This window comes from Pteropus vampyrus, unplaced genomic scaffold (assembly GCF_000151845.1).
Source record: "Pteropus vampyrus isolate Shadow unplaced genomic scaffold, Pvam_2.0 Scaffold87, whole genome shotgun sequence".
NCBI lineage: Eukaryota > Metazoa > Chordata > Mammalia > Chiroptera > Pteropodidae > Pteropus > Pteropus vampyrus.
In genome coordinates this window covers 6,841,261-6,867,350 of record NW_011888868.1, presented here as the reverse complement: position 1 = coordinate 6,867,350, position 26,090 = coordinate 6,841,261, and the positions used below count along the sequence as shown (strand labels likewise).

The 26,090-nt window shown below is 35.7% G+C and overlaps 1 protein-coding gene and 1 pseudogene across 5 annotated transcripts in view; both read left to right on the top strand.

Annotated features, from left to right (window-relative positions):
- The window catches only part of SAP130 (Sin3A associated protein 130), a 69,696-nt gene that overhangs the window by 40,717 nt on the left and 2,889 nt on the right, over positions 1 to 26,090 (top strand). For all 5 annotated transcript variants that reach the window (XM_023532675.1, XM_023532677.1, XM_023532676.1 and 2 more), the window contains exons 16-18: positions 12,086 to 12,444; positions 16,582 to 16,830; positions 17,010 to 17,135. In XM_023532675.1, coding sequence (XP_023388443.1) covers positions 12,086 to 12,444; positions 16,582 to 16,830; positions 17,010 to 17,135 — 734 coding nt within the window. The remainder of the gene's footprint in view (positions 1 to 12,085; positions 12,445 to 16,581; positions 16,831 to 17,009; positions 17,136 to 26,090) is intronic.
- On the top strand, positions 17,142 to 23,626 carry LOC111742154 (annotated as a pseudogene).

Sequence of the window (26,090 nt, the reverse complement as noted above, 5' to 3'; positions counted from 1 at the left end):
ATTTTTATAAAATTTCACCTGGGCTTATCACTGGGAAACAAAACAGTATAACTACACCCTTTGCTATCTGCATGAACCGAATAACGTGTGTAGTACAAGTCAGTGACATACTTCAAGAGAGGTGCTGTGATTGGTCACAGATCATGATGCATGGTATGTTAGTTACATAGTGGTTTGAAGAGCTAGTAGCAGTGTTTCTAGCTACAATTAATATACTGTGATAACTGAAATGTGAACAGTGTTGGTGGAGGACTGGTATAATCTAGTTGTGCTTACGTGTGTGTGAGTGAAGTTCACACATACCAACATCATGCATAGTGAGGACTGCGTGTGTATTAAGCAAGGAAGATCATCCTTAAATAAGGGGAGAGTTATACAAGATGGTTCAGAGACATAATTGAGAGTTGAATTACATTGGGCTTTGTGGGCCATTCAGAATTCCTTGGATTTTATTTTGGCGAGATAGAGAGCCATCAGGATGCTAAAGCATAGGGGTGACACAATTTGACTTATTTATAAAAGGATTACTCTGGCTATTCGTATGAGAATAAACTGCAAGAAAGCAAGAGTCAAAGCAGATAGACCAAATGGGAAATGATAAAACCTCAGACTATCTTAGTTGCTTGGACTAGCTTGGAAGTAGTAAAAGTCTTAAGAAGAATTCAGATTCTGGATACATATTGAAGGTAAAGCTGATGGAATTTTCTAATGGAGTGGAGCGAAAGGAGTCAATAGCTACAAGGTTTCGCTTGAGCTAATACAGATAAAAATTTATCGTTTCGAAAATGAGGAGACCTATGAGAGTAGCAGGGGGAAATTAAGAGTTTGGTTTTAAACATTTTCTTTTTGCAATATTCAAGTGGTTAGACACACCCAAATGGAGATGTCAATTACATTGTTGGATATAAAATTCTCAAGCGGGTCCATGCTGGTGATTAGATTTGGGAATTACAAGTAGATATATTTTTAACACCATGAGAGTGGAGGAGGTCCTGTTGCCAACGAGTATGAAGAGAAAATAGAAGTGGTACAAGGACCGTAAGACATATCATCTTTAGAGGTCAGGAAAATTAAAAACCAGAAAAGGAGACTGTATTCCTATACTATGTGACTTTCTCCAAATGTTTTGGCGCTATAATTAGTCTTCAATTAATGAACACTTATTTCCATTAACACTGTTAATAATCACTACTTCAGTGAATCTCTTTATCATTGAGTCCCTTGGTAGACATTTCTCTGAAATATATTTCTGGAAGTAGCATTGCCTGGTCAGCATAAATGTGCCATTTGAATTCTGATTTCCAATCACTATACCTGTTTACATCCTTATAAAATATGTGTTCCCATGTTATCCACATTTTTGCCAACACTAGATACTAAATTTTACAAATGTAGTACATTAATTTTTATTTAAAATGCTTTTTTTAAGTAGTATATGGAGTTACTTTTAAAGTGCTAGAAAAAAAACATATGGTTCCCAAAGGTGAAGAACACACTGTGAAGTACAGAAGTATATTTCTTGGGAGTGACAACATGTGTAGAAATTTGGAAGAAGAGGGTTTATTTGTAGAAACTTTCTTGGTCTTAGTATGGTTCAGAGAAGTGGATTCCACACAGGCACGCAGACTGACATTTGCAGTAGGCAGTCTTTTTCTGTGGCACCTGAAAGAAGTTAAATTTATTGAACTTTCGGCTGTATAGATTATTGGTTTTCATCAAATTTGGGGAGTTTGGGGTAATTATTTTCTCGGATATTCTTTCTGCCCCTTTCTGTGCCTTTTGGGATTCCAATTATGTATATGTTAGTACACTTGTTGTTCGAAAGATCTCTGAGGCTCTGTTTATTTTTCCTCCTTTTTTTTTTTTTGGTTTTGTTTGTTTGTTTTTTAGTTTCTCAGACTAGATAATTTCAGTTGACCTATCTTCATGATTGTTGATTTTTTTTCTTAACACCTGTTATATGCTTTTGAGTCTCTCTAGTGACATTTTCTTTCAGCTTTTATACTTTCAACTCAGAATTTCTATTTGATCTTTTTTATAATTTCTATCTTTTTATTGATAGTCTTAATTTACTGAGATAGTTTTATGATGTGATGTTTTTTAGCCACGATTTCCTTAGTTCATTGAAGATATTTAAATAGCTCATTTAAATCTTTGTCTAGTAAGTCTAACATCTGCGCTTCCTCATTGACAGTTTAATTATTTCTTTTCCTGTGATTGAACAGTGCTTTCTTGTTCCTATAAATACCTCAGAATCTTTTGTTGAAAACTGGACATTTTAAACTGTATCATGTGGCCACTCCGAAAATCAGATTCCTACCCTTCTTTAAGTTTTGTTGTTAGCTGCTGTTACTGCTGTTATTTGTTGTTATTTGCTGTTATTGTAGTTATTGTAGTTGTGGGTGTTTACTTTTCCTAACATTCTTTAAAAATCTGTATTTTTGTCTTCTGTGGCCACTGAATTCTCTACTCATCTAACTTTGTAGTCAGGTAATGATGGGACAGATTTCCTTGAATGCCTGGAACCAGTAAGTCTCCCTGTTTGCCAAGGGCCTCAGTGCGTGTCTTGGTGTACCCCATCACCACTCAGGCATTTTGATAGTTCTGCCTTACTCTGCTCTTCCTGTTTGTGCAGAGCCTCATAGTCATCCAGATGTGAGAACTTAGTTTCTTCTCAGATTTTTCCTGGACATGCCCACAGTCCCACACATGTGTGCTCCTGCCTAGATTGCCAGAAATATGTTGGAGTTTTTCAAGGCCCTTATGGGTATTTTATTCTCCATCTTTTCCTTTTAAAGTTTTTCGGGTAGTTTATTGTTTGCCCCAGTTGTTACCATCCTGTCATTCAACAGGGAAGCTGACCAAATTGCCTTGAATATTTTTCCAACAGACACCTCTTGGGAAAAGGATATTTTCACTGGAGAAGCTCCGAGTCGTGTCAAATAAGACAAGTCTTTCAAATGAGAACAGCTAGACTGGTCATATAATGATAGCTCTCTGGTAAAAAGAGGGTTTGAAGGAGCTCCAACCCCTCTGGTAGCTGCCAGGCTGCTGCTAGTTATCACTGTGGGTGTGGTTTGCAAACCTACTATGGACCTGGAGATGGAGGAATGGAAATAGGACAAGTAAAAATACCACAAAGTTTACTGTTCTTCCCAAGATTCAACTGATTTTCTTAAATAATTTTGCTCAATTGTTAAAAGTCTTTGTTTAATTTCCAGAGTTCTGAAAAACTTGTTTCTGACCTTTTTTGCCAAATTTTTGTTGCTTTTATGAAAGAGAATTTTCAGACACATTTTGCTGGTGTCTGGTTATTTTCCTTTCTTTTTTCTTTCTTTCTTTCTTTCTTTTTTTTTTTTTTTGAGTGCTTTATTTTTCTTTTATTTTTCAATTTGTTTAACATTCCCCTCCGCCCCCTGCCCCCCAGTAACCACTAGTCCATTGTCCATGAGTCTGTGTTTCTTTGCCCTGTTTGTTTGTTGCTCTTAGGTTTATATCCCACATATAAGTGATATCATGTGATTTTCAACTTTTTCTGCCTGGCTTCTTTCGCTTAACATGATTATCTCAAGGTCCATCCATGTTGTCGGAAACGGCAGTATTTCATCTCTTCTGATGGCCGAGTAATAATATTCCATTGTATATATGTACCACAGCTTCTTTAGCCAATCATCTATCGTAGGACACTTCGGTTGCTTCCATGTCCTGGGCATTGTGAATAATGCTGCTATGAACATAGGTGTGTAAATATATTTTCGGATATGAGTTTTCAAGTCTTTGGGGTGAATACCCAGTAGAGAGATAGCCAAATCATATGGTAGATCAATTCTTAGTTTTTTGAGAAACCGCCATACTGTTTTCCGTAGTGGCTGTACCAATTTGCAGTCCCACCAGCAGTGTATGAGGGTTCCTTTTCCTCTACATCCTCTCCAACATTTGTTATTACTTGTCCTGTTGATTATAGCTATTCTAACAGGTGTGAGATGGTGTCTCATTGTGGTTTTGATTTGCATTTCCCTAATAGGTAGCGATATTGAGCATCCTTTCAAATATTTGTTAGCCATTTTTATGTCCTCTAGGGGAAAGTGTCTGTTCAAGTCTTTGACCCATTTTTTGATTGGGTCATTTGTTTTTTGGTTGTCACCAAGTTATATGAATTCTTTGTATATTTTGGATATTAGGTCCTTATCGGAGGCGTTGCTTGCAAATATATTTTCCATTCGGATGGTTGGCTCTTTACCTTGTTGACAGTTTCTTTTGCTGAGCAGAAGCTTTTTAGTTTGACATAGTCCCATTCATTCATTTTAGCTTTTACTTCCCTTGCCTTTGAGGTCAAATTCATAAAATCCTTGAAGTCCAGGGTCTTTGAGTTTAGTTCCTATGTTTTCTTCTATGCATTTTATTGTTTCAGGTCTTATATTCAGGTCCTTAATTCATTTTCAATTTTCATTTAATTTTGGTTGGTGATGATAGACAACAGTCTAGTTTTATTCTTTTGCAGGTGGCCTTCCAATGTTCCCAGCACCATTTATTGAAGGGGCTTTCCTTTCTCCACTGTATGTTTTTGGCTTTTTTATCGAAAATTATTTGCCCATATAAGTATGGGTTTACTTCTGGATTCTTGATTCTGTTCCACTGGTCCGTGTGTCTGCTTTGCTGCCAATACCATGCCTTTTTGATTACTGTTGCTATGTAGTATAATTTGAAGTAAGGCAGAGTGATGCCTCCAAACCTCATTCTTTTTTTTCAGGATGACTTTTGCAATTCGGGGTCTTTTGTGCTTCTATACAAATCTAATGATTTTTTGTTTTATTTCTTAAAAAAAAAAAAAAGCCGATGGGATTTTGATGGGGATTGCATTAAATCTGTATAATGCTCTAGGTAATAAGGTTATTTTAACTATGTCGATTCTTCCAACCCAAGAACACGGAATATCTTTCCATTTCTTTGTATCTTCTTCGATTTCTTTTAATAGGGTCTTATAGTTTTTATTGTATACGTCCTTCACATGTTTCGTTAGATTTACTCCTAGGTATTTGATTCTTTCTGTTGCAAATGCAAAAGGAATTATTTTTTCCACTTCTTTTTCTGATATTTCGTTATCACAGTATAGGAACAGTATGGATTTTTGAACATTGATTTTGTATCCAGAAACTTTACTGTATTTGCTTATTGTTTCTAGTAGTGTTCTTGTGGAGTCTTTAGGGTTTTCTGTGTAGAGAATCATGACATCTGCAAATAGTGACAGTTTGACTTCTTCATTTTCTATTCGGATGCCTTTTATATCTTTCTCTTGCCTGATTGCACTCGCTAGGACCTCCAATGTTATATTGAATAACAGTGGAGATAGTGGACAGCCTTACCTTGTTCCTGCTGTTAGAGGGAAGGTTTTTAGTTTTTCACCATTAAGTATAATGTTGGCTGAGGGTTTGTCATATATGGCCTTTATTATATTAAGGTACTTTCTTTCTATACCTATTCTATTAAGTGTTTTGATCATAAATGGGTGCGGTATCTTGTCGAAGGCTTTTTCTGCATCTATTGAGATGATCATATGATTCTTATTTTTTACTTTATGTGGTGTATCACATTAATCATCTGCATATGTTGAACCATCCCTGTGTTCCTGGAATGAAGCATACTTGATTATGGTGTAATCTTTAATATGTTGCTGTGTTCAGTTCACTAGTATCTTATTTAGGATTTTTTGCATCTGTGTTCATAAGAGATATTGGTCTGTAGTTTTCTTTTTTGTGTTATCTTTACCAGGTTATGCTATCAGGGAGATATTGGTCTCATAAAATGAGTTGAGAAGTATTGCCTCCTCTTCGATTTTTTGGAAGCATTTGAAGAGAATAGATATTAAATCTTCTTTGAATGTTTGGTAGAATTCACTGGTGAAACCATCTGGTCCTGGACTTTTACTTTTTGGTAGGTTTTTGATGATTGTTTCAATTTCCAAACTGCTGCTTGGTCTATTTAGATTTTCCAGATCTTCTTGATTCAGTCTAGGAAGGTTGTATTTTTCTAAAGACTGATCCATTTCTTCTAGGTGATTAAATTTCATGTTATATAATTTTTCATAGTATTCTTGTATGATCCTTTGTATTTCTACAGTGTCTGTCATAATTTCCCCTTTTTCTTTCCTGATTTTGTTTATTTGTGTCCTTTCTCTTTTTTCTTTAGTGTGTCTAGCTAGGGGTTTGTCAATTTTATTAACCTTCTCAAGGAACCAGCTCTTTGTTGCATTTATTTTTTCTGTTGCTTTTTGTTTTCAATTTCATTTATTTCTGCTCTAATTTTCATTCTTTCTTTCTTTCTGCTGGCTTGAGGCTTCATTTGTTCTTCCTTTTCTAGTTTTTTTAAGATGAAGTGTTAGGTTGTTTATTTAGGCTCGTTCTTGTTTTTGGAGATAGGCGTGTAATGATATAAACTTTCCTTATGACTGCTTTTGCCATGTCCCAAAAGTTTTGATATGTTTTACTATCACTATCATTTGTTTCTATGTATCTCTTGATCTCTCTTTTTATTTCTTCTCTGACTCAGTTATTCTTTAGTAGCATGTTGTTTAATCTCCATGTATTTGTGATTCTTCCTGATTTCTTTTTGCAGTTGATCTCTAGTTTCAAAGCATTATGATCAGAGAATATGGTTGGTATGATTTCAACCCTCTTATATTTGTTGAAGCTGTCTCTGTGTCCCAGTATATGGTCGATTTTTGAGAATGTTCCATATGCACTAGAGAAGAATGTATAAGCAGCTCTTTTGGGATGGAAGGTTTTGGAAATGTCAGTTATGTCCAGTTAGTCTAATGTGTCATCAAAGATGTTATTTCCTTATTGATTTTCTGTTTTGATGATCTGTCCGTATCTGACAGTGGGGGATTTAGGTCCCCTACTAGGATAGTGTTTTGGTCTATTTCTCCCTTCAATTCTATTAGTAATTGCTTTACATATTTCAGGGCTCCTTGATTAGGAACATAGATAATAATAAGTGTTATGTCTTCTTGGTTCATTATTTCCTTTATCATTATGAAATGTCCCTCAGTATCTTTCTTTACATTTTTTATTTTGAAATCTATTTCGTCCGATATTAGTACCACTATTCCTGCTTTTCTCTGAATACCATTTGCTTGAAATATCATTTTTCACCCTTTTACTTTGAGTGTATATTTGCCTTTGGAGCTGAGATGTGTCTCCTGGAGGCAGCATATGGTTGGATTTTGTTTTTTGATCCAATCTGCAGCTCTGTGCCTTTTATTGGTGAGTTCGGTCCATTTACATTTAGGGTGATTATTGAAGTATGAGGTCTTCTTCTAGCCATTTTATATTTTGCTTTGTGATAGCTAGGTGTTGCCATTGCTTCCTTGTCCTTGTGTTTCTGTTTTCTTTATTTTGGTTGGTTTTTGTGAGTTTTCCTTCTCGTCCTTCTTGTTTTATGTTACATACTTCAGTTCTGAATCTTCTGTGTGTGGTTACCATTACGAATATGTAAAAGTTAGTTACACACACACACACACACACACACACACACACACACACACAGTCATCTCTTCTGCGCATGCCTTATCTCCATTCCCCTTTGCAAATTTGGATCTTTGAATCTTCCTCTTTTCAGTCGTTGTCTCAGTTTGTCCCTATCTGTGCTGAATGTTCATTGCTATCTTGCCTATAGCAAGTCTTTTCTTATTTGTAAGCTTGTACAGATAGAAGCAGAAGGGTTACCCTCTTCTGCTTCTATCTGCTTGCTAGTCTAGTCGCCTTACTCCTAATTATGTATTTTTTTGTCATTTTGTTTTAGGTGAGCTGACCCCTTTCAGTATTTCCTGTGCATCCCTCGTAGTGGAGAATTCCCTCAATTGTTTATGTCTTGAAAGGTCTTAATTTCTCCTTCATATCTAAAGGAGAGCTTAGCTGGATACATTATTCTAGGCTGATAGTTCCTTTTACTTAATAGTTTAAATATTTGATTCCATTCCTTTCTGGCTTGTAAAGTTTGAACTGAGAAGTCCAAGGATAATCCAATGGGTTTTCCTTTGTAAGTTACCATTTTTTTCTCTCTGTCTGCCCTGAGATCTATCTTTGTTGTTGATTTTTGATTCAGTGTGTCTTGGTGAAGGCCTTTTTGGGTTGAGATCATTGGGTGTTCTGTTGACTTCTTGAATCCCAAGCTTTAGCTCATTTTTTAGATTTGGGAAATTCTCATCAACTATTTGTCTGAAAATGCTTTCTAGTCCCTGCTCTTTTTCCTCACCTTCGATAATGCCCATTCTTATGTTACCTCTCCTAATGGTATCAGCTAGTTCTTTATTTTCTTTCATTATTTTTCATTCTTCGGTTTCTTTCTTTCCTTCTGATATATTTCTAGATTTCTGTCTTCGATATCACTGATCCTTTTCTCCTTTTGGTCAACTCTGTTTCCCAAGCTTGCTATTTCATTTTTCAACTCTTGCAGAGTGTTTTTTATCTCCAGATAATCTATTCGGTTCTTTTTGAGTGTTTCGATCTTCTTGCTAAAGAACTCATTCTGCTCATCTAGTTGTTTTTTCAATTCCTGAAATTATATGATTCGTTTCGGATCTCACTAAGTTTTTTCAGAAGTACCATCCTGAATTCTCTGTCATTGAAGTCACCCATTTCTATGTCTATAAGGTTGTTTTCTGGAGATTTTTATGCAGTGCCTTGTCACCTTGGTTGTTCGTGGTGTTTAATGGACTATTTCTCCACCTGGGCATTAATGGAAGTGTGTTCTGATTTTTCTTTCCAGAAAGAAGATTTATTATATAATGGTTTGCAGCTTTTTGCAAAGAAGGTGTTTTTCTTTTGTTTTCCAGTAGGTGGCGTCTAAGCCTCTTGGATCTCTGCTTTGTATAAAGCCTTTTTAATGCCTTTTTTTTCTTATAGATGTTTAATCACTCTCACTATTCTCAGTCTCAGTCCCTGTCAGTGTTAGCAACAGTTTCAGTAGTGTCTGCTCAGATTTTCCTGAGGTTCTACCGTGTTCAGGTCTTGGAGGATACGGGGGGAGGGGCTGTTTGGGTTGGGGGATGAGGCCTGCAGCTCAGCCTCGGTTTTGCTACAGTGGCTGGCAAAAATCAACTGTTGTTTCTCTGCCATCCCTGCTTCTCTGCTCTCTGCCCTGATGACCAGGCCCTGCTGTTGGCCTCGTGGAGCTCTCAACTCTCACAGGTAGGGCTGTTCAGGGAACTCACCGCTCCTTCTCCCCTCCCCCTCCCCCTCCTCCTGCAGGTAGCTCCAGCAGCTGCGGGAGGCAGCTTCTTTATTTTTCCCAGTCTATCTCCCGACACCTGGGGTTCTGACCTGTAATAGCTCTTATGCGCAGATCCCACATTCATACGTGCTGGTGTGCAGTTTGGGTGTTTTTTGTTGAGTTTTAGATGTTCAGCTTATTATTTCAAGGGGAGAGATCTGGGGACGTCTCTCACTCTGCCATGTTTTTTTTTTTCGATCGTGTGTCTGGTTATTTTCAATTGGCTTTAATTCCACAATAATTCTTCTACCTCACCCTTATTTTTAAAATATTTATTTTGACATAATTTAAGACTCACAAGAAGTTGCAAAAGAAGTTCAGAAAGTTCCCATATACCCTTTACCCAGCTTCCCGCAATGATTACCTCTTACAGAAATCTAGTACATTTTCAAAATGAAAAAACTGGCATTAGTACAATCCTATTGACTTATCTACAGACTTTATTAGAATGTCACCAGTTTTTATATGTACTTTTTTTCTTTTGGTATATACTAATTTGAATTTTTATCACACGAAGAGATTTTTGAGTAATTAGAGTAGAACTGTTTAATTACTACAAAGACATTCTCTAATTTAGTCACACTCCCCCCACAACCATAATGACTTTTTATTTTGAGACTTTTATATAAATGGAATCTTATATTTATTACAGACATATTACATACGTTACATATTACATACATTTCACTGCAATAACCTAATGATACTGGCTTATATTCACTTAGCATAGTGCGTTTGAGATCCATCCAAGTTGTAGCATGTATTAGTAGTTTGTTCTTTTTTGAGTTGGTAGTGTTGCATCATATGGATGTGCCAGAATTTGTTTATCCATTTGCTTTTGAAGTATATTAGGGTAGTTTCTAGTTTGGGGATATTGTAAATAAAGCTGCTATTAACATTCATGTATACCTTTCTTGGTAGACATATTTTTGTTTTTAGATAAATCTCCAGAGTGCAATTGCTGAGTTGTATGGCACATATATTTTTGATTTTATAAAAGTCTTCCAAACTGTTTTCCATAGTAGCTGTACCATTTTAAATTCCCACCTCCAACATATGAGATCCTTTTAGCCCACAGCCTTGATAAATAAACTCATTCATAAATGCTAGGATTTTTTTTTTTCTTTACGATCCAGTTACTCCACATCCTTTCATGCACTTAGTAAGTTTTTTAAATTTCACTTTCATCATTTTGATAGCAGCGTGGTCGTATATTATCAAATCTTTAATTCGCATCTCTCTGATGGCTAAGCGTGTTGAACGTCTTTCCATGTGTTTATTTGCCATCTGAATATTCTCTTTAGTGAAGTGTCTATTCATTATTCATATCTTGTGCCCATTTTCTAATGGGATTATATATTTTCTTAGTGTTGCGTTTACAGAAATTATATATTTTTAATATAATTCCTTTTTCAGATAATGTGTTTTGGTGGAGGTTTTTTGTCATTATTTTTTTACCATCTTAACCATTTTTTAAGTGTACATTTTAACATCGTTAAGCATATTCACACTCTTGTGGAACTGATCTTCCGATGTTTTTCATCTTATAAAACTGCAACTCTATACCCATTATTCAACAACTCCCCTATTTTCTCTCCCTCCAAACCTTGGGAACCACCTCTTTTTCAGTGAATTCATCTGTTCTTGGTTCCTCATATAAGTAGAATCATACAGTATTCGTCTTTTTATAATTGGCTTATTTCACTTTACATAATGTCCTCAAGGTACATCCCGTCAGATCGGTTTTGCAAATTTTTTTTTCACTCTGTGTCTTGTCTTTTCAACCTCATGAAGTGGTCTTTAGCAAAGGAAAGGTTTTTAATTTTAATGAAGCTCAATTATCAATTTTCTTCTTTTATGGATTGCACTTTTGGTATCATGTCTAAGAACTCTTCACTTAAGTATAGGTTTTTTTGTATTTTCTTATAAAATTTTGATAGTTTTACATTTTACAAGTTAGATTTATGATCCTTGTCGAGTTCATTTTTGTATATGGTATGAGGTTTAGGTTGATGTTAAATTTTTTGCCTATGGAAGTCCAAATGTTTTTGGCCTTGATCTGGAGGGATATTGTTTTATGTCGCTTTGATATCCTGAATTTTTAGCATTAATAATGTAAATAGGTAAACCTTTACAGCTATTAAATGTTTTACTTAAAAATAATGTTTAAAAAAATTGTAATGACATGAATGAATTGTTCTTATAAAACTGAAAAAAATAGGATATACATTTTTGAACACTGTATTTATAGCTACTTTAATTGCCTGGAGTATCTCTAATATGACCTACTGGAAAATTGTAAGAGTGGTACCTCTAGGTAGAAGACTGGGTATGTCAAGTGGAGGAAGTTACTTTCAATTTGTATTCTTTTGTATCTTTGCCATGTTTGTGAGTTTCCTCTTTTATAAGAAATAGGTGTAAAAGAAACTACATTTGAAATGTGAGTACACTTGTAATCAGTCAGAAGACCTCCTAAGACAACATATGCTTTAAGGAATTCTGGGTGGGAAATACGCTTTTGTAATGAAAATTGGTTGTCTTTTGATGATGTGACTTTGATTTATTTAATGTTCTTGGTTTTCTTAATGTTATTACTGCTTATAAAAACATTGCGTATGGAAAGGAGGGGATGTTTTTAAAACTTGAATTCCCTTTAGAACTTACTTTCAAGTTCAACTTTTAGAATTAAGGAATATTGTTTTAGTTTTGCTGTGTGTTTTACAAAAAGAATTGGACAAATACCCATCCTCTGAGACGTTGCAGGTTAAAACAGTTTTCTAATGTTTACTACGTTGTCTTTGCGTTTGTGTTTTAGTGTCAAACCTAAGTCAGAAATCCACGTATCAATGGCTACTCCAGTCACTGTGTCAATGGAGACCGTCTCCAGTCAAAATAATGATCAGCCCACCATTGCAGTCCCTCCCACCGCTCAGCAGCCCCCACCAACCATTCCAACCATGATCACAGCAGCTAGTCCCCCATCTCAACCAGCGGTCACTCTCTCAACCATTCCTGGAGCAGTTCCCATCACCCCACCCATCACTACCATTGCAGCTGCCCCTCCACCATCAGCAGCTGTGGGTGGCAATCTCTCCTCTGTTTTGGTCCCTCCTGTACCTGAGATAAAAGTTAAAGAAGAAATGGAACCAATGGACATCATGAGGCCAGTTTCTGGTAAGTTCATTCACAGAATACTCTTCATTGGCATTTGCTTCTTCCCTTTTTCCTAACTCTCCTCAGAGTCCAAACTCTTGTTTTATCCTCAGCCAGGAAGCCTGCCTCCTCCATGTGCATTTTAAATTTGCATTTCATTCGTTTTTAATAAACGGAAGCTTCTTTTGAAAGTAAACCATTTTGCTGCCCTTTTATAATTAATTTTCTCTCTTACCAAAATTTTTAAAAAAAAAATATCTCCCAAAGAATATCCTTAAATATAGCTTTTTTTGTATTCATTAAGAAAATATCGCCATGTAAAAGGAGTCATGCTTCAATCATAGCTAAGTAATGATTATGTACAATTTATTCCTTGCCAATTTTTGTTGCCTTGTTATGCAATTTAAGTAAGATTTATGATGTCAAAAATACACTCTTGATAAACTTATATGGGATTAGTAAATCTTTATTCATTATCCCTTTTACTTCCTCTTCTCAACTGTAAACTTCTCAACTGTAAACTTATGAAAGGCAGTTCGCTTTGGAGGTTTTCTTTTTGTTTCATTTTTTTTTTGATAACTTACGTAGATCTTGTTTTTCATAACTACAAAAGTAACATTCAGTGCAAGAAATTTATAAACTGTAGACAAAGCCAAAGTGGAAAGCAGATCATTCTGTGCTCCATTTACCCAATATTACCCTCTTTCCCATTTCGACATAAAGGCCTCCATTTCCCATGCTGTTTGTTCAGAAGGAAATGTGGCCATGCTGTGTGTACAGTTTTTAAGTGTGCTATTTTTTCGCGTATTTATTTATTTTCATTTATTATGCCATGAAATGTCCTTCTGTGGTACCCATATTTAGCCTTAGCGCTTCCATTAAAAGATACCAAGGAGGGGAAATGAAATGTTCTAAATTTTGCTCTTCATCTTCTGTCTCATTTTGGATAGTTCCTCTTACCTCTCTGTTCTAAGAAGCTGATAGTAATCCTGCCTCAAACTGTAGGGCTTTACCACAGGCACTGATGATACATCCTTTTACACAACAAGTACATCTTCATCTTCTTGGAGCTTACACTCTAACAAGGGCGACAAAACAGTAAAATAAAGAGACAAAATGTAAGAGAAAGTTAGGTCTGGAGCTATGATTTTAAAAAGACTTTTAAAGGAAAGGCCTACTGAGGAAGTGATCCTTGAGTAGAGACATTAAAGAGATGAAATGCTGACCATGACAATATCTAGGAAAAGAGTATTCCAGGCCAAGTGAGCACTAAGTGTAAGAGCCTTAAGATGGCAGAATGCCTGGTGTGCTCAAAGAATAGCAAAGAAGCTAGGTAGATGGAGCTAAGTGTGTGAGGGAGTGGTAGAGGCCTGGTCAGAGAACTAGGGTCAGACTGTGAGAGTCTATGGGCCGTTTTAAGGACGTGGGCTTTGCAGAGGGTGATGGCGAGCTGTTAGAGGGTTTTTAAGCAGAGGAGGGACTTGAGCTCACTTCCTTTTTTAACAGACTGCTCTGGCTGCTGTGTAGAGGAAAGACTATGGCAGCAAGGATGGAATTAGACTTGTTTACAGGCTATTGCATTAATTGAAGAGAACAATGAAGGCTTAAACCGTGGTAGTATCAACAGAAGTAGTATGAAGTGGATGGATTCTAGATATATTTTTAAAGTAGAACTGAGTGTGAGAGAACGGCATCAGAGTCAACTACAACATGCTTCTTATAACTAGAAGCATGGAGTTGCTGTCAGCCGAGGTAAGGACAATTGCAAGAGGACCACATTTTGTAGGAAGAGATTAGTAGTTAGTTTTCGATATGGTAAATTTGAGATGTCTCTTAGACCTCCAAATGAAGACATCAAATAGGCAGCTGGATCTATGAGTCTGCTTTTGTAAGAGAAAAGGAAGTTGGAGTCATAAATTTGGGAGTTATTATTGTATATAATTTATATTTAAAGCCATGGCCCTGGATAAATTCACTTAAGGAATGAGTGCTGATAAAAAAAATAAAAGCAGTTGTGGACTGAGCTCCTTTAAGGCACTCTTTCTGAGGAGGGAGAGAGGCAGAAGCAAGCAAAAGAGACTGAATGGAGGGGCCAGAGTGATAGGAATAAAACTTGGAGTATATGATGTCCTGGAAAGCCATAACAAAAATATTTCAGAGAAAGGGGAGTAAGCAGCTGGGTAACATGCTCTTGAGAGATCAATTAAGGTAAAGACCGGGTAGTGACCATTGGATTTAGGAAAATAGAGGTTATGCAGATCTTTAGAAGAGCAGTTTTCATCAAAGTATGATTGGGAGTTGTTTCAAGAGAAAGCTTGGAGAGAAGTATTGGAGACAGTGAGTATAAATGGCACTTGAGGAATTTGTTATAAAATAATAGCAAAAGGAATGGCAATATCTGAAAGGAAATGATGCCAAGAGGAAATTATTTATAAGATGGGACAAATAACAATTTCACGTGGTATTGGTAATTATCCAGTAGAGAGGAAAGAAATGATAATGCAGGAAAAAGATGAGAATTCCTGGAGTGATATCTGAGGAGGTGAGAGTGGATGAAATCTATTGTATACATGAAGAGATCTATCTTTGCTGAAAGCACAAAGAGAAAGGGAATGCTGATCACAACGTAATTTGTGGACATTTTCTTCTGTTTGTTCCTATTTTATTTTTAGTAAAATTGAAAGCAAGGTCATCAGCTGAGAGTAAGGATGGTAAAGGAGGTGCTCAAACTGTAAGGAGGGAGGAGAAGGTCTGAAGTGATCATGTGGAGAGTGAATGGACTTAGCACATCTGGTAGGATTCTCCTACAGCAGTAAGGGCCTACTCAAGGTTAGTGAGAATGTTAACACGAGACCAGTCAGCATTGTTTTATATCTTTCTTTGGCAACATTCAGCTGCCTGGGTGCACAGAATCGAATTTAACCTTATATGCTTTTTCTGAGTACAATGAAGAAAGAGAAGGGACAGTGAATGAATAAAATTGATGGTAGAATTAAAACCTAGTGATGGAGGATGTAAGAGGGATAAGGGACAGCAAAAAAAATAAAAGTAGGATTAATGGATAATAGTTCTTAATGGGGTCTAGGATTATTGGAGACTGGTTACTAAGGGTAATGACCTGGAAAGACTAGTTAGTTTTGGCTGGAGAGTCAGATGCTAGTAATTGAGATGTGATGACTGTTTAAGGATTGCCTATTGGGAGCGGGTGGCTGAGGTAGGGTGGAGGAAAAGGGTGGCACAAGGAAATAACAAACTGAAAATAAGAGTTGAGGTGAACTTTTATCATGATTTTTAAGTCCCCAGATATTTGCTATACAAGCCCAAATAAATGTTTCCTTAATACTATGAATGCCGTTTTTCTGGAGGCAGTTTACTGTGATAGTTAAAGTGCAAGCTCTGAAGCCAGACTGCCTCTGTCAGTTTCCAACTCTACCACTTTGTATTTGTGTGATTCGTGCCATATTTTCTCATCTTTAAATTGAGGATAATAAAATAATGCCAACTTACTCAAATTATTTTTAAGATTGTGTGATTTACTAGGTTATATTCCTAGAAATTAATGCACAAAGGCTTGAAAAATAGTGGCTTGAATATGTAAGATTTTATTGTCTCCCTTGGAGCAAATTCTGAGGCAGACAGTCCAGAAATGGTATGTGGATTCCATAGTCATTAGAGATCCAGCCTCCTCTCACCCCTGGCATTTGACCTTCATGCTTTTGATTCAAGAAAGCTGCTAGAACTCTAGCTATCACACCTGAGTTCCAGAATCACAGAAAGAAGACAAGGAAGAGAAGGTCATGTCTTTTCTTTTATGGAAACTTCTTAAAAGTGCTGCAAAAAACTTCTGTTTTCATTTCATATGGCCACACCTAACTGTCAGGCTAGCAAATATAGTTTTTCAGCTGAGTGGCAATGTGCTCAACTAAAAGTGAGGTCCTTGTACTAAAGAAGGTGAAGATGTGAGGTATTAGGAAACAGTTGGCAACCTCTGCCACAATTAGAGTGCTTAATACAGTGCCAGGCACAAAGGAAAACTCAGTGTTGACTCTCTTTTTTATTTTTTTATTCGTTCTCTTTGGTGGAAATCAAGTGAAGCTTTTCCTTATGGAAAAAGCTTATGGGTTCTCATACATGTGTGTGTTCTTTTTCCTATGACAGCAGTTCCTCCACTGGCTACCAACACCATGTCTCCATCTCTTACATTGTTGGCTAACAATCTGTCCATGCCTACAAGTGACCTACCACCAGGTGCCTCCCCAAGGAAAAAGCCTCGAAAGCAACAGCACGTGATTTCAACAGAAGAAGGGGATATGATGGAGACAAACAGCACTGATGATGAGAAGTCTACTGCCAAGAGTCTTTTGGTGAAGGCTGAGAAGCGCAAATCTCCTCCCAAGGAGTATATTGGTAATGGTTACTTGAGCTAACTATTATCACATGAAGCTTTCCCACTTAGGAATCCATCCCTGAAACTGTTGACGTAGTCAGGTTATACTTATGGCTCACTTATTGGAATTGTACCTTGAGGATTGTTGCAAATACGTAATAAGTTACTTAATGATTTCTTTTTCTTCCCTTTTGAATAGATGAAGAAGGTGTGAGATACGTCCCAGTGCGTCCAAGACCTCCCATCACTTTGCTTCGCCACTATCGGAACCCCTGGAAAGCTGCTTATCACCACTTTCAACGGTACAGTGATGTCCGGGTCAAAGGTTAGTTTCCCCCAGAAACCTCTAGTTGTTAATCCATGAAATTAGTCCTTCACTTGCCTATTGTAATCATAGTAGAATAGAAAGATGGAATTACAATTTTCCAATTTCCAAAAAACCTTGGGTCTTTATTATAAAATCTTGAGACTTTAGTTTAACCTAGCCAAAATATACATTTGAGTTTAAAAAATGGAAAGTTATCCATCGCTTGAGAAAGCTGTGTGTACTTTATTAGATCCAGTCTAATGAATAAGTTACAGCATTGTTTTTAGTAAAATTCATGTGTTACCAGCTCCCCAACTCCTTAGCCCCTGGAGTTGTTGTGGAAGCAGCTACACTAGATTGTTATTTGACACAGTCCACAGTAGTCCCTAGGATGCTCAGATGTGCATGCATCATAAGCCCCAGAAAATTTTATTTCCCAAAAGACCTTTTGTTTAACATGTGTAGTTCAACAAATGGTCCAGAGAAAGCCCTCAATAAATGTCTTTGTTGTTGTTGACCTTAAGAATAACATTTTAATAAACCATATATATTAAAAATGGCTAATAGTACTTTGCAAATATTTCTACTGATAGACTTTAAGTGTCATTAATCTCAAATATAATCATTGCACAAAGAAGTGAAAATTTTCAGAGAATTGGTCATATTTCCCATTCCCACATATAAATTCTGCTTGTAAACTACTCTGAGAATTTTCTTGTAGCCTCAAGATGAGTCAGAGTTGGATGGTACTAACTAATGTATGTGAGCAGGGGTGAAGGTCTGACAGTTCAGTGTCTGAAGGGAAATATAGAGGTGGCAGCACTTCCTAGCTTTTTTCTCACAAGTATACCCTGAGGTTCAAAAAGAGGGTGAGATTTCCAGAGCTCATACAACGTTGACTTTGTCAGAAGTAGGATATGGACCACTAAACATCTCTTCACACCATAAGAATGCATATCATTGTAGTAAAATATTCGAAGGTTTCTCTGGTAACAGTTTAAGCCATATTAAAAGATTCTTATTATTTATTGAGACTATATCAAGAAAAGTAATTTGACAGCTGAAAATATTAATGATTCCTAAAACTTCTCTTTGTATATATACATGTTAATCACTTTTGCTCCAAGTCTTTTGACTATTAAACTTTGGTTGAACTGCTTTGCCTAAGCTTTAAGATCATATTCATATCAATAAATCAAGATGGAATACTAAAAATTGGTCAGATAATTCACAAGAAGGAAAGAAAAGAGAAATAGAGGATTAAGAAGCACAGAAAACAAATATTAACATGGCAGACTTAGCCTTACAGAGCAATAATTACCTTACATGTAAATAGTCTGAACATACCAATTAAAACAGAATGGCAGAGTGGATGGGGGGAAAAAATCTAACTATATACTGTCTATAAGAAACCCACTTCAAATACGATGACATAGGTAGACTGATAGATGAAAAAATACGTGCAGTGCAAAAATAAAAAGTGGCTAGGTTAATATCAAATAAAAGTAGACTTGAAGTGAAAGAAAATTACTAGAGACAAGAGCATTATGTACTGTTTAAAAATGTAGAGGCAATAAAAATCAAGAGCTTCAGAATACATGAAGCAAAAACAGTAGAGCTGAAAGGAGAAATAGGCAAATGTGCTATATAGTGAGAACTTCAACACCCCATTCTCAGTAATTGGTAGAAATACTTGACAAAATCGGCAAGGATATAGAAGAACTGAATACCATAATCAACAACTTCTGATGTAAACATTTATAGAATACTTGAATAGCAGCAGAATACATATTCTGTCAAGTACCCACAGAACATATAAAGATAGACCATATCCTGGACCATAAAATAAACCTCAACAGATTTTAAAGAATTGAAATCGTATAGAGTATCTTCATTGAACATAATAGAATCAAATTAGAAACCATTAACAGAGGGATAACAAAAAACCTCCAGATCATGGAAATTAAACAATACACTTCTAAGTAATGGGTCAAGAGGAAATCTCAAGAGAAATTTTTAAAACTACATAAACTGAATGAAAATAAAATGCAATATATCAAAATATGTGGGATGCAACTAAAGCAGTTCCAACAGGGAAATTTATAGCACTAAATACTTAATTAGAAAAGAAGAAATATTTCGGTCAAAGTTCCTACATTAAAAAACTAGAAATAGAAGAGAAACATAAACTCAAAACAAGTACAACGAAGAAAATAGCAAGGATAGCAGAAATCAGTGAAATTGAAAATAGGAAATTAATAAAAATCAATATATCTCTAGAAAGACCGAAAAAGATAGAGAAGACAAATTATGAATTTTATAATAATGAAACAGTATTATTACAGATTATGTAGCCATTAAAAACATAAAAAGGACATACTGTGAATACTTTACATTCATAAAGTTAGTCACAGATGAAATGGACCAAATCTTTCAAAACTACAAACTACCAAAACTTCACCATAAACAGACAATCTGAATAGCCCTGTAACCATCAAATAAGTTGAATTTGTAATTTTAAAGCTTCCAAACAAATCTCCAGGCTCAAATACTTTTATTACTGGAATATTCTGCCAAATGTGTAAATGAAAAGTCAACAACAGTTTTTCACAGTCTCTTCCCAAGGTATAGGATGGAACACTTCCAAATTCATTTTATGAAGTCAGTATTTCCCTGATTAAAAAACAAAGAATACAAGTATAGAAAACTACATTATCCATATTCCTCATGAACACAAGTTCTGGAGGCTAGAAGTCCAAAATCAAGGTATCAGCAGGATTATACTCAGAAAGCTGGTGAAGAAAACCCTTCCTTACCTCTTTTTAGCTTCCAGTAGTTGCCAGCCATCCTTGATATTTGGCCTGCACCTGTGTCACTCCAATTTCTGCCTCCATATCCATATAGTATTCTTCCCTGTGTATCTTGACTCTCCCTTATAAGATAGTCATTGGGTTTAGGGCCCACCGTAGTTCAGTATAACTACTACTTAACTTGATTACATCTGCAAAGACCCTACTTTCAAATAATATCACATTCATAGGTACCAAGGGTTAGGACTTCAGCATATCTTTTTGAAGGAACACAATTCATCCTACAACAGAAACTAAAGAAATTATGTGATTGTATTAATTGATGTGGAAAAATTATTTAACAAAAATCAACACTTTTTTGTGATAAAAACTCAAAAATAGAAAAAGGGAAAAATTTCCTCTACTTGATAAAAAGTTACCAAAAACCTACAGCTAACATTATACTTAACGATGAAAGACTGAATGCTTTCTACCTGAGATTAGCAAAAAGACAAAGCTGTCCTCTTTTACCACTCTTACTCAGTATAGAACTGGAAATTTTAGCCACACCTTAAGGCAGGAAAAAAAGATAAAAGACTATTGGAAAGGAATAAATAAAACTGTCTCTATTTGCAGATGACATTGTCTACATAGAAAATCTCAAAGGATTCTTTGGGGAAAAAAAAAAAAACTGGAACTAGTAAATGAGTTCAGCAAAGTTACAAGATATAATAACACACAAAAATTAGTTGTAATTTTAAAAACTTGGAATGAACTTAGGAAAACTGATTTTGAAAATATGATACCATTTGTTCATGGATTGTAATACCCAACATAAAGATGTTAGTTCTCCCTAGATTGATCAATAGGTTTAATGCAGTTCTACCAAAATCACAGAAAGGATTTTGTAGACATAGTAAAGCTTATTTTAAACTTTATATGGAAAAGCACAGGAACTAGAATAGCTGAAATAATCTTGAAAAGGGAAATCATTTTTACCAATATTAAGCCTATGATTTAGCTATGGTAATCACAATAGTATTTGCAGAGGCATAGATGTATAGATGACTGTAATAGAATAAAAAATGCAGAAATAGGCGCATACAAATATGCTCAGCTGTTTTTTGACTAAAGTGAAAAAGCAGTAGAGGAGAGTCATTTTAACAGATGGTGCTAGATACACATAAATTTTTTAAAAAATTAAAAACCCCTTAACCTCAACCTGATCCTTACACTTTATACAAAAATTAACTCAAAATGGATAATTTTGAGTTAAATATGAAATGTAAAACTATAAAACCTATATAAGAGTACCTGGTAGAAAATCTTCCAGACCTAGGGCATGCTGAGCAGTTCTTAGACATGACACTAAAAATACCAACTATAAAAGAAAAAAAAGGAGGGGCTTTATAAAAATGTTTTGCCTGTGAGAGACCCTGTTAGGAGGATGAAAAGACAAGCTATGAACTGGAAGGAAATATTAGCAAACCACATGTTTCATACGGGACTCATATCTAGAATATATATTAGGAATTCTTAATACTTAACAGTAAATACAATGATCCAATTAGAAAATAGACAAAGGCGTAAAGACAGATTTCACCAAAGAGGATACACAGATGACAAGCACATGAGATTTTCAAGGGGACATAAATCGTAGTCCTTAAATATGGGCTGTACACACTTTTTTCCAGAGTGTACTATGTGGAAGAGAGTGGGGGTAAGGGTACCTTTATAGTGGAGACACCTGACACATATCACCTCAGCCAGATGATCAAGATTAGTATCTGTAATGATGAATCATGGTAATAGTATGTACCCTTCATAGGCTGTGTTGACAATGATACTTCCCCTCTGTGTCCTCTCTCAAAAACCCATAATCACAGTCTAATACTAAGAAGAACATCAGGCAAATCCAAATAGAAAGGCATTCTACAAAATGCTTCTTTAAAACTGTCAAGATCATCAGAAGCAAGGAAAGTCTGAGAAACCATCAAGCTAGGAGGAGTCTAGGGAGACAAGTAAACGTAGTGTGGTATATGGATTGGATCCAGGAACAGACAACAATTTTATTTTTTTGTAAATGCTCGACCTCACTAGCCATTAGAGAAATTTAAATTGAGATGTCACTACACGCCTATCAAAAAAGATGAAATAAATACTGATAGTGCTGGAGGGCTCAACAAGGAACAATGGATACCGCTGGCACTTCTGCACAGAGCGAATCTCGCCTGGGACCTCACTCCGACAATGTCTCCCTCCCCAAGAAGATTCGTTTGTCACATCCAGGCCAGTGGCTTTGTGAAGAGAAGAAGCCAAGTGAAATGGATGTGCTCCATGAAGATGATCTTCTGTCTTGTGAAAATGTATGCAAAAGAGTTAGTGATTTCTGCAACTGGGCTACTAATATTGGAAGCTCGAACATTGATGAAGAGTTCATCCTGAAACAGTTTGACATTGACTGTTAAAGCAAACCAAGCTGTAATGTGCTGAACATGATGAGACTCAACCAGGTTCCTTTGGAACTAAAGAAGAGTGTGAGGTTCAGTAAACTTCAAGACCCAGCATTTTTCCAGAAACTTAACCATGAGCAGAAACTCCAGAAGCTACAGAATCCTTATAAACCAAAGCAGATGAAGATGAAATATGGAACATGGTATCTGTAAACCAAGTTGTGGAAAAAGCGAAAAGCAGATGAACCCTTGACCCCAAGGTCTTAACATAAAACTCAAGATCAGAGTTTCAAAAAGGAGCTGCAGCAATAGGAGGAGTTACTTGCAGACTGTCAAGCAACAGCTGCCTTTAAGAATTTCATTCTAAGCAGGGGCTGCAGGGTGCCAAGATTCCTTGAGATGTACATCAGGAAGGAATGTAAATGTTAGTGTAAGACTCCTATAAAGTAACTCGGCATAAAACAGTTTGGGGAGATGATTAGACAGATTTCATTAACTATATAGTACTTGGATGTTTCTCTGTCTCATTAAACATTAATCAAAATTTACAATGTACAACTTCGATATGGCAACAGCAATAAATTTTATACCTAATACTTAAAAAAATATATACTGATAGTGCTGAATACTGGTGAAGATGTGGAGAAACTAGATCTCACATTCCTTTGAGTATTTTGAATGTTATGCCACTGCCTTCTGATCTCTTATTTCTCCTGAGAACCCAGCTGTTGATTTTATTAGGGTTGCATTGTAAGTGGTATGTCATTTTTTCTTTTGCTGCTTTGAAGAATTTCTCAGATTGACTTGTAACAAATTCAAATTAAAGTTGACTTGTAACATTTTTACTATGATGCGTCTGTCTGTGGGTATCTTTGCATTTATCATACTTGGTGTTCTTTAAGCTTCCTGGATGTATGGGTTATTGTTTTTCAGTAAATTTGAGAAATTTGCAGCCATTTTTTTCTTGAATATTCTTCCTTCTCCTGTCTCTATTTCTTTTTGTACTCATAGCACATATGTTGGTGTCCTTCATGATGGCTCACATTTCTCTGAGGCCCTGTTCATTTTTCTTTATTCTTTCTTCTCTCAGTATTTCAGTTTGTGTAATCTCTACTGGTCTGTCGTCAACTGTACTAATTCTTTTTTGTACCAGTTCAGATCTACTGTTGTTTGTTCTCCTGTAGTGGATTTTTAAATTTTTATTTATTGTACTTTTCAACTCCAGAATTTCATGTGTTTTTTTTTTTAATTTCTTTCTCTGACATTTTCTATTTAATGTGATATGATCATCATACCTTCATTTATTTACTTCTTCACTCATGCTTTTTCTTCATTCTGTGACTTTATAATGGCTCCTTTGAAATCTTTTTCTGATAAGTGGCATCCGGTCACTCTTATAAGCAATTTCTATTGCCTGCTTTTCCTCCCCATGTATGGGTCATACTTTCCTGTTTCTTTTGCATGCCTCATAATTTTTTGTTGGAAACTGGACATTTTAGATAATATATCGTAGCACCTGTGGCTCCTGTCCACCCAGGGCCTGTTATTGTTATTTGCTTGTTAATTTGCTTAGTGACTGCCTGGATTATTTTCATGAAGTCTAATCACCTCCACCTCACCGCCACCACCAAGTGTTAAGCCTCTGATGTTACTCCTCAGGGAGGCACAGCTGGTGTGTTCCCACAGTCATCCTGGGAAAGAGTGACACTGGTGGGGCTCTCTCCCACTCGTTTCCTGATTACACCCAGCTGATAAACCCCACGAATTGTTTGACATTTGCTCTATTAGAACCCAGCACCATATGATTCCTATTTATATAACATCCTCAGAATGATAAAATTATATTTATAGAGAATGCTAAGGATTAATGGTGGGGAAGAGGTGGTGTGACCATAATGGTAGAACATGAGAGAGAGCTCTGTGTTTATGCACTAGTTCTAAATCTTGATTGCAGTGGTTATCGCATGATAAAATGACATAGAAGTACACTCGCACTCTACATCGATGACAGTTTCCTGGGTTTGATACTGTACTATAGTTACATAAGATGTAACCAGTGGGGGAAATTTGACCTCTCTTTATTGTCTTTTATTTTTAGTTGCTTTATTGAGAAATTTATATAGCATACCATTCACCTATTAAAACATACAATTGATTTTTTTTAGTGTGTTCACAGAGTTGTGCATCCATCACTACAGTTTTAAAACATTTTCATTACCCAGTAAGAAACTCCACACTGCTTAGCCATCATCCCAGTCCTGTCATCTTCACTCCTCCCTATCCCTCAAGCCTAGGTAATATCTATAGATTTCCTAACATGGGACATTTCATATGCAAGGAATCATAATATGCAGTCTTCTGTGACTGGCTATTTCACTTAACATGTTTTCAAGGTTCATTCATGTTGTAGCATATATCAGTAATTCTTTTTTCTTGCCAAATAATACTCTAGTTTATGGATATACCACATTTTATCTAGTCATCACTTGATGGGCATTTGGGTTGCTACCACTTTTTGATTATTATGAAAAGGATGCTGTGAACATTTGTATACAGATTTTTGTGTTGATATCTGTTTTCATTTCTCTTGGGTATGTATCTCTATATTTAACATTCTAGGAACTTCTAGACTGTTTTACAAAGCAAATATATTTTACTTTCCCATCAGCAATGCATGAGGCTTCTGATTTCTCCACAACCTCACCATTACTAACTGACTTTGATTATAGCATGCTGGTGGGTGGGAAGTGGTACCTCAGTGTGTTTTTGATTGGCATTTTCCTAATGCCTAATGATGTTGAACATCTTTACGTGTATATTGGCCATTTGTATATTGTTTGGAGAAATGTCTGTTTGGATTCGTTGCCCTTTTTAACTGGTTTGTCTTTTTATTACTGAGTTTTAAGAATTCTTCCTGTGTTCTAGAAGAAAGTCCCTTATCAGGTATATCTCTATACTATATTGGCAATTTCCTATGGATCTTTAATTATTTCAAACTAAAAAGTTTTTTAAATGCTTATAATGAAGTACACAAGTACATCTAAAATGTGAAACCAGTAGAGTCAGTATACTTCATCAATGTCATGGTTATGATATTATGCTGTAGTTTTGCAAGATGTTACGATTGAGGGTAACTGGGTTAAGAGCATATAGGAGCTCTCTATTATATCATACAACTGCATGTAAATCTACAATTATCTCATAATTTAAAAAATTTTTAAAACATTTATGTTAATATTTGACTGCTAGATAGGGTTTTATTTTTAATTGATGAACTTAGAGCAATTTTAGGTTCACAACAAAACTGAACAGAAGATACAGAGATTTTACATACACTTACTGCCTCCCTCACTATCAGCATCCCCACCACAGTGGTGCATTTGTTTCATTTGATGATATTACACTGACACATCACCCAAAGTTCATTGTTTATATTCAGGTTCAATCTCGGTGTTGTATATTCTATGGATTTTGACAAATATATATAGTTTTTTTTAATTAATTTTTTAAATTTTTAAAAATAATTTTAAATTATTTATGTTAAGTGTAAATGTATTTTAAGTCCTAGTTACACAGTAACTAAAACTTCCCAAGTAGAGCTAAACTTACCCCGGACATACACTCCCCAATCTTAGTTATCTCTCTCCAGCACAATGGTACATTTCATATAAATATTTTACTACAATTCTGATTACTGGACTTTCCTACCCAAATTTAAAATGTTATTCAAA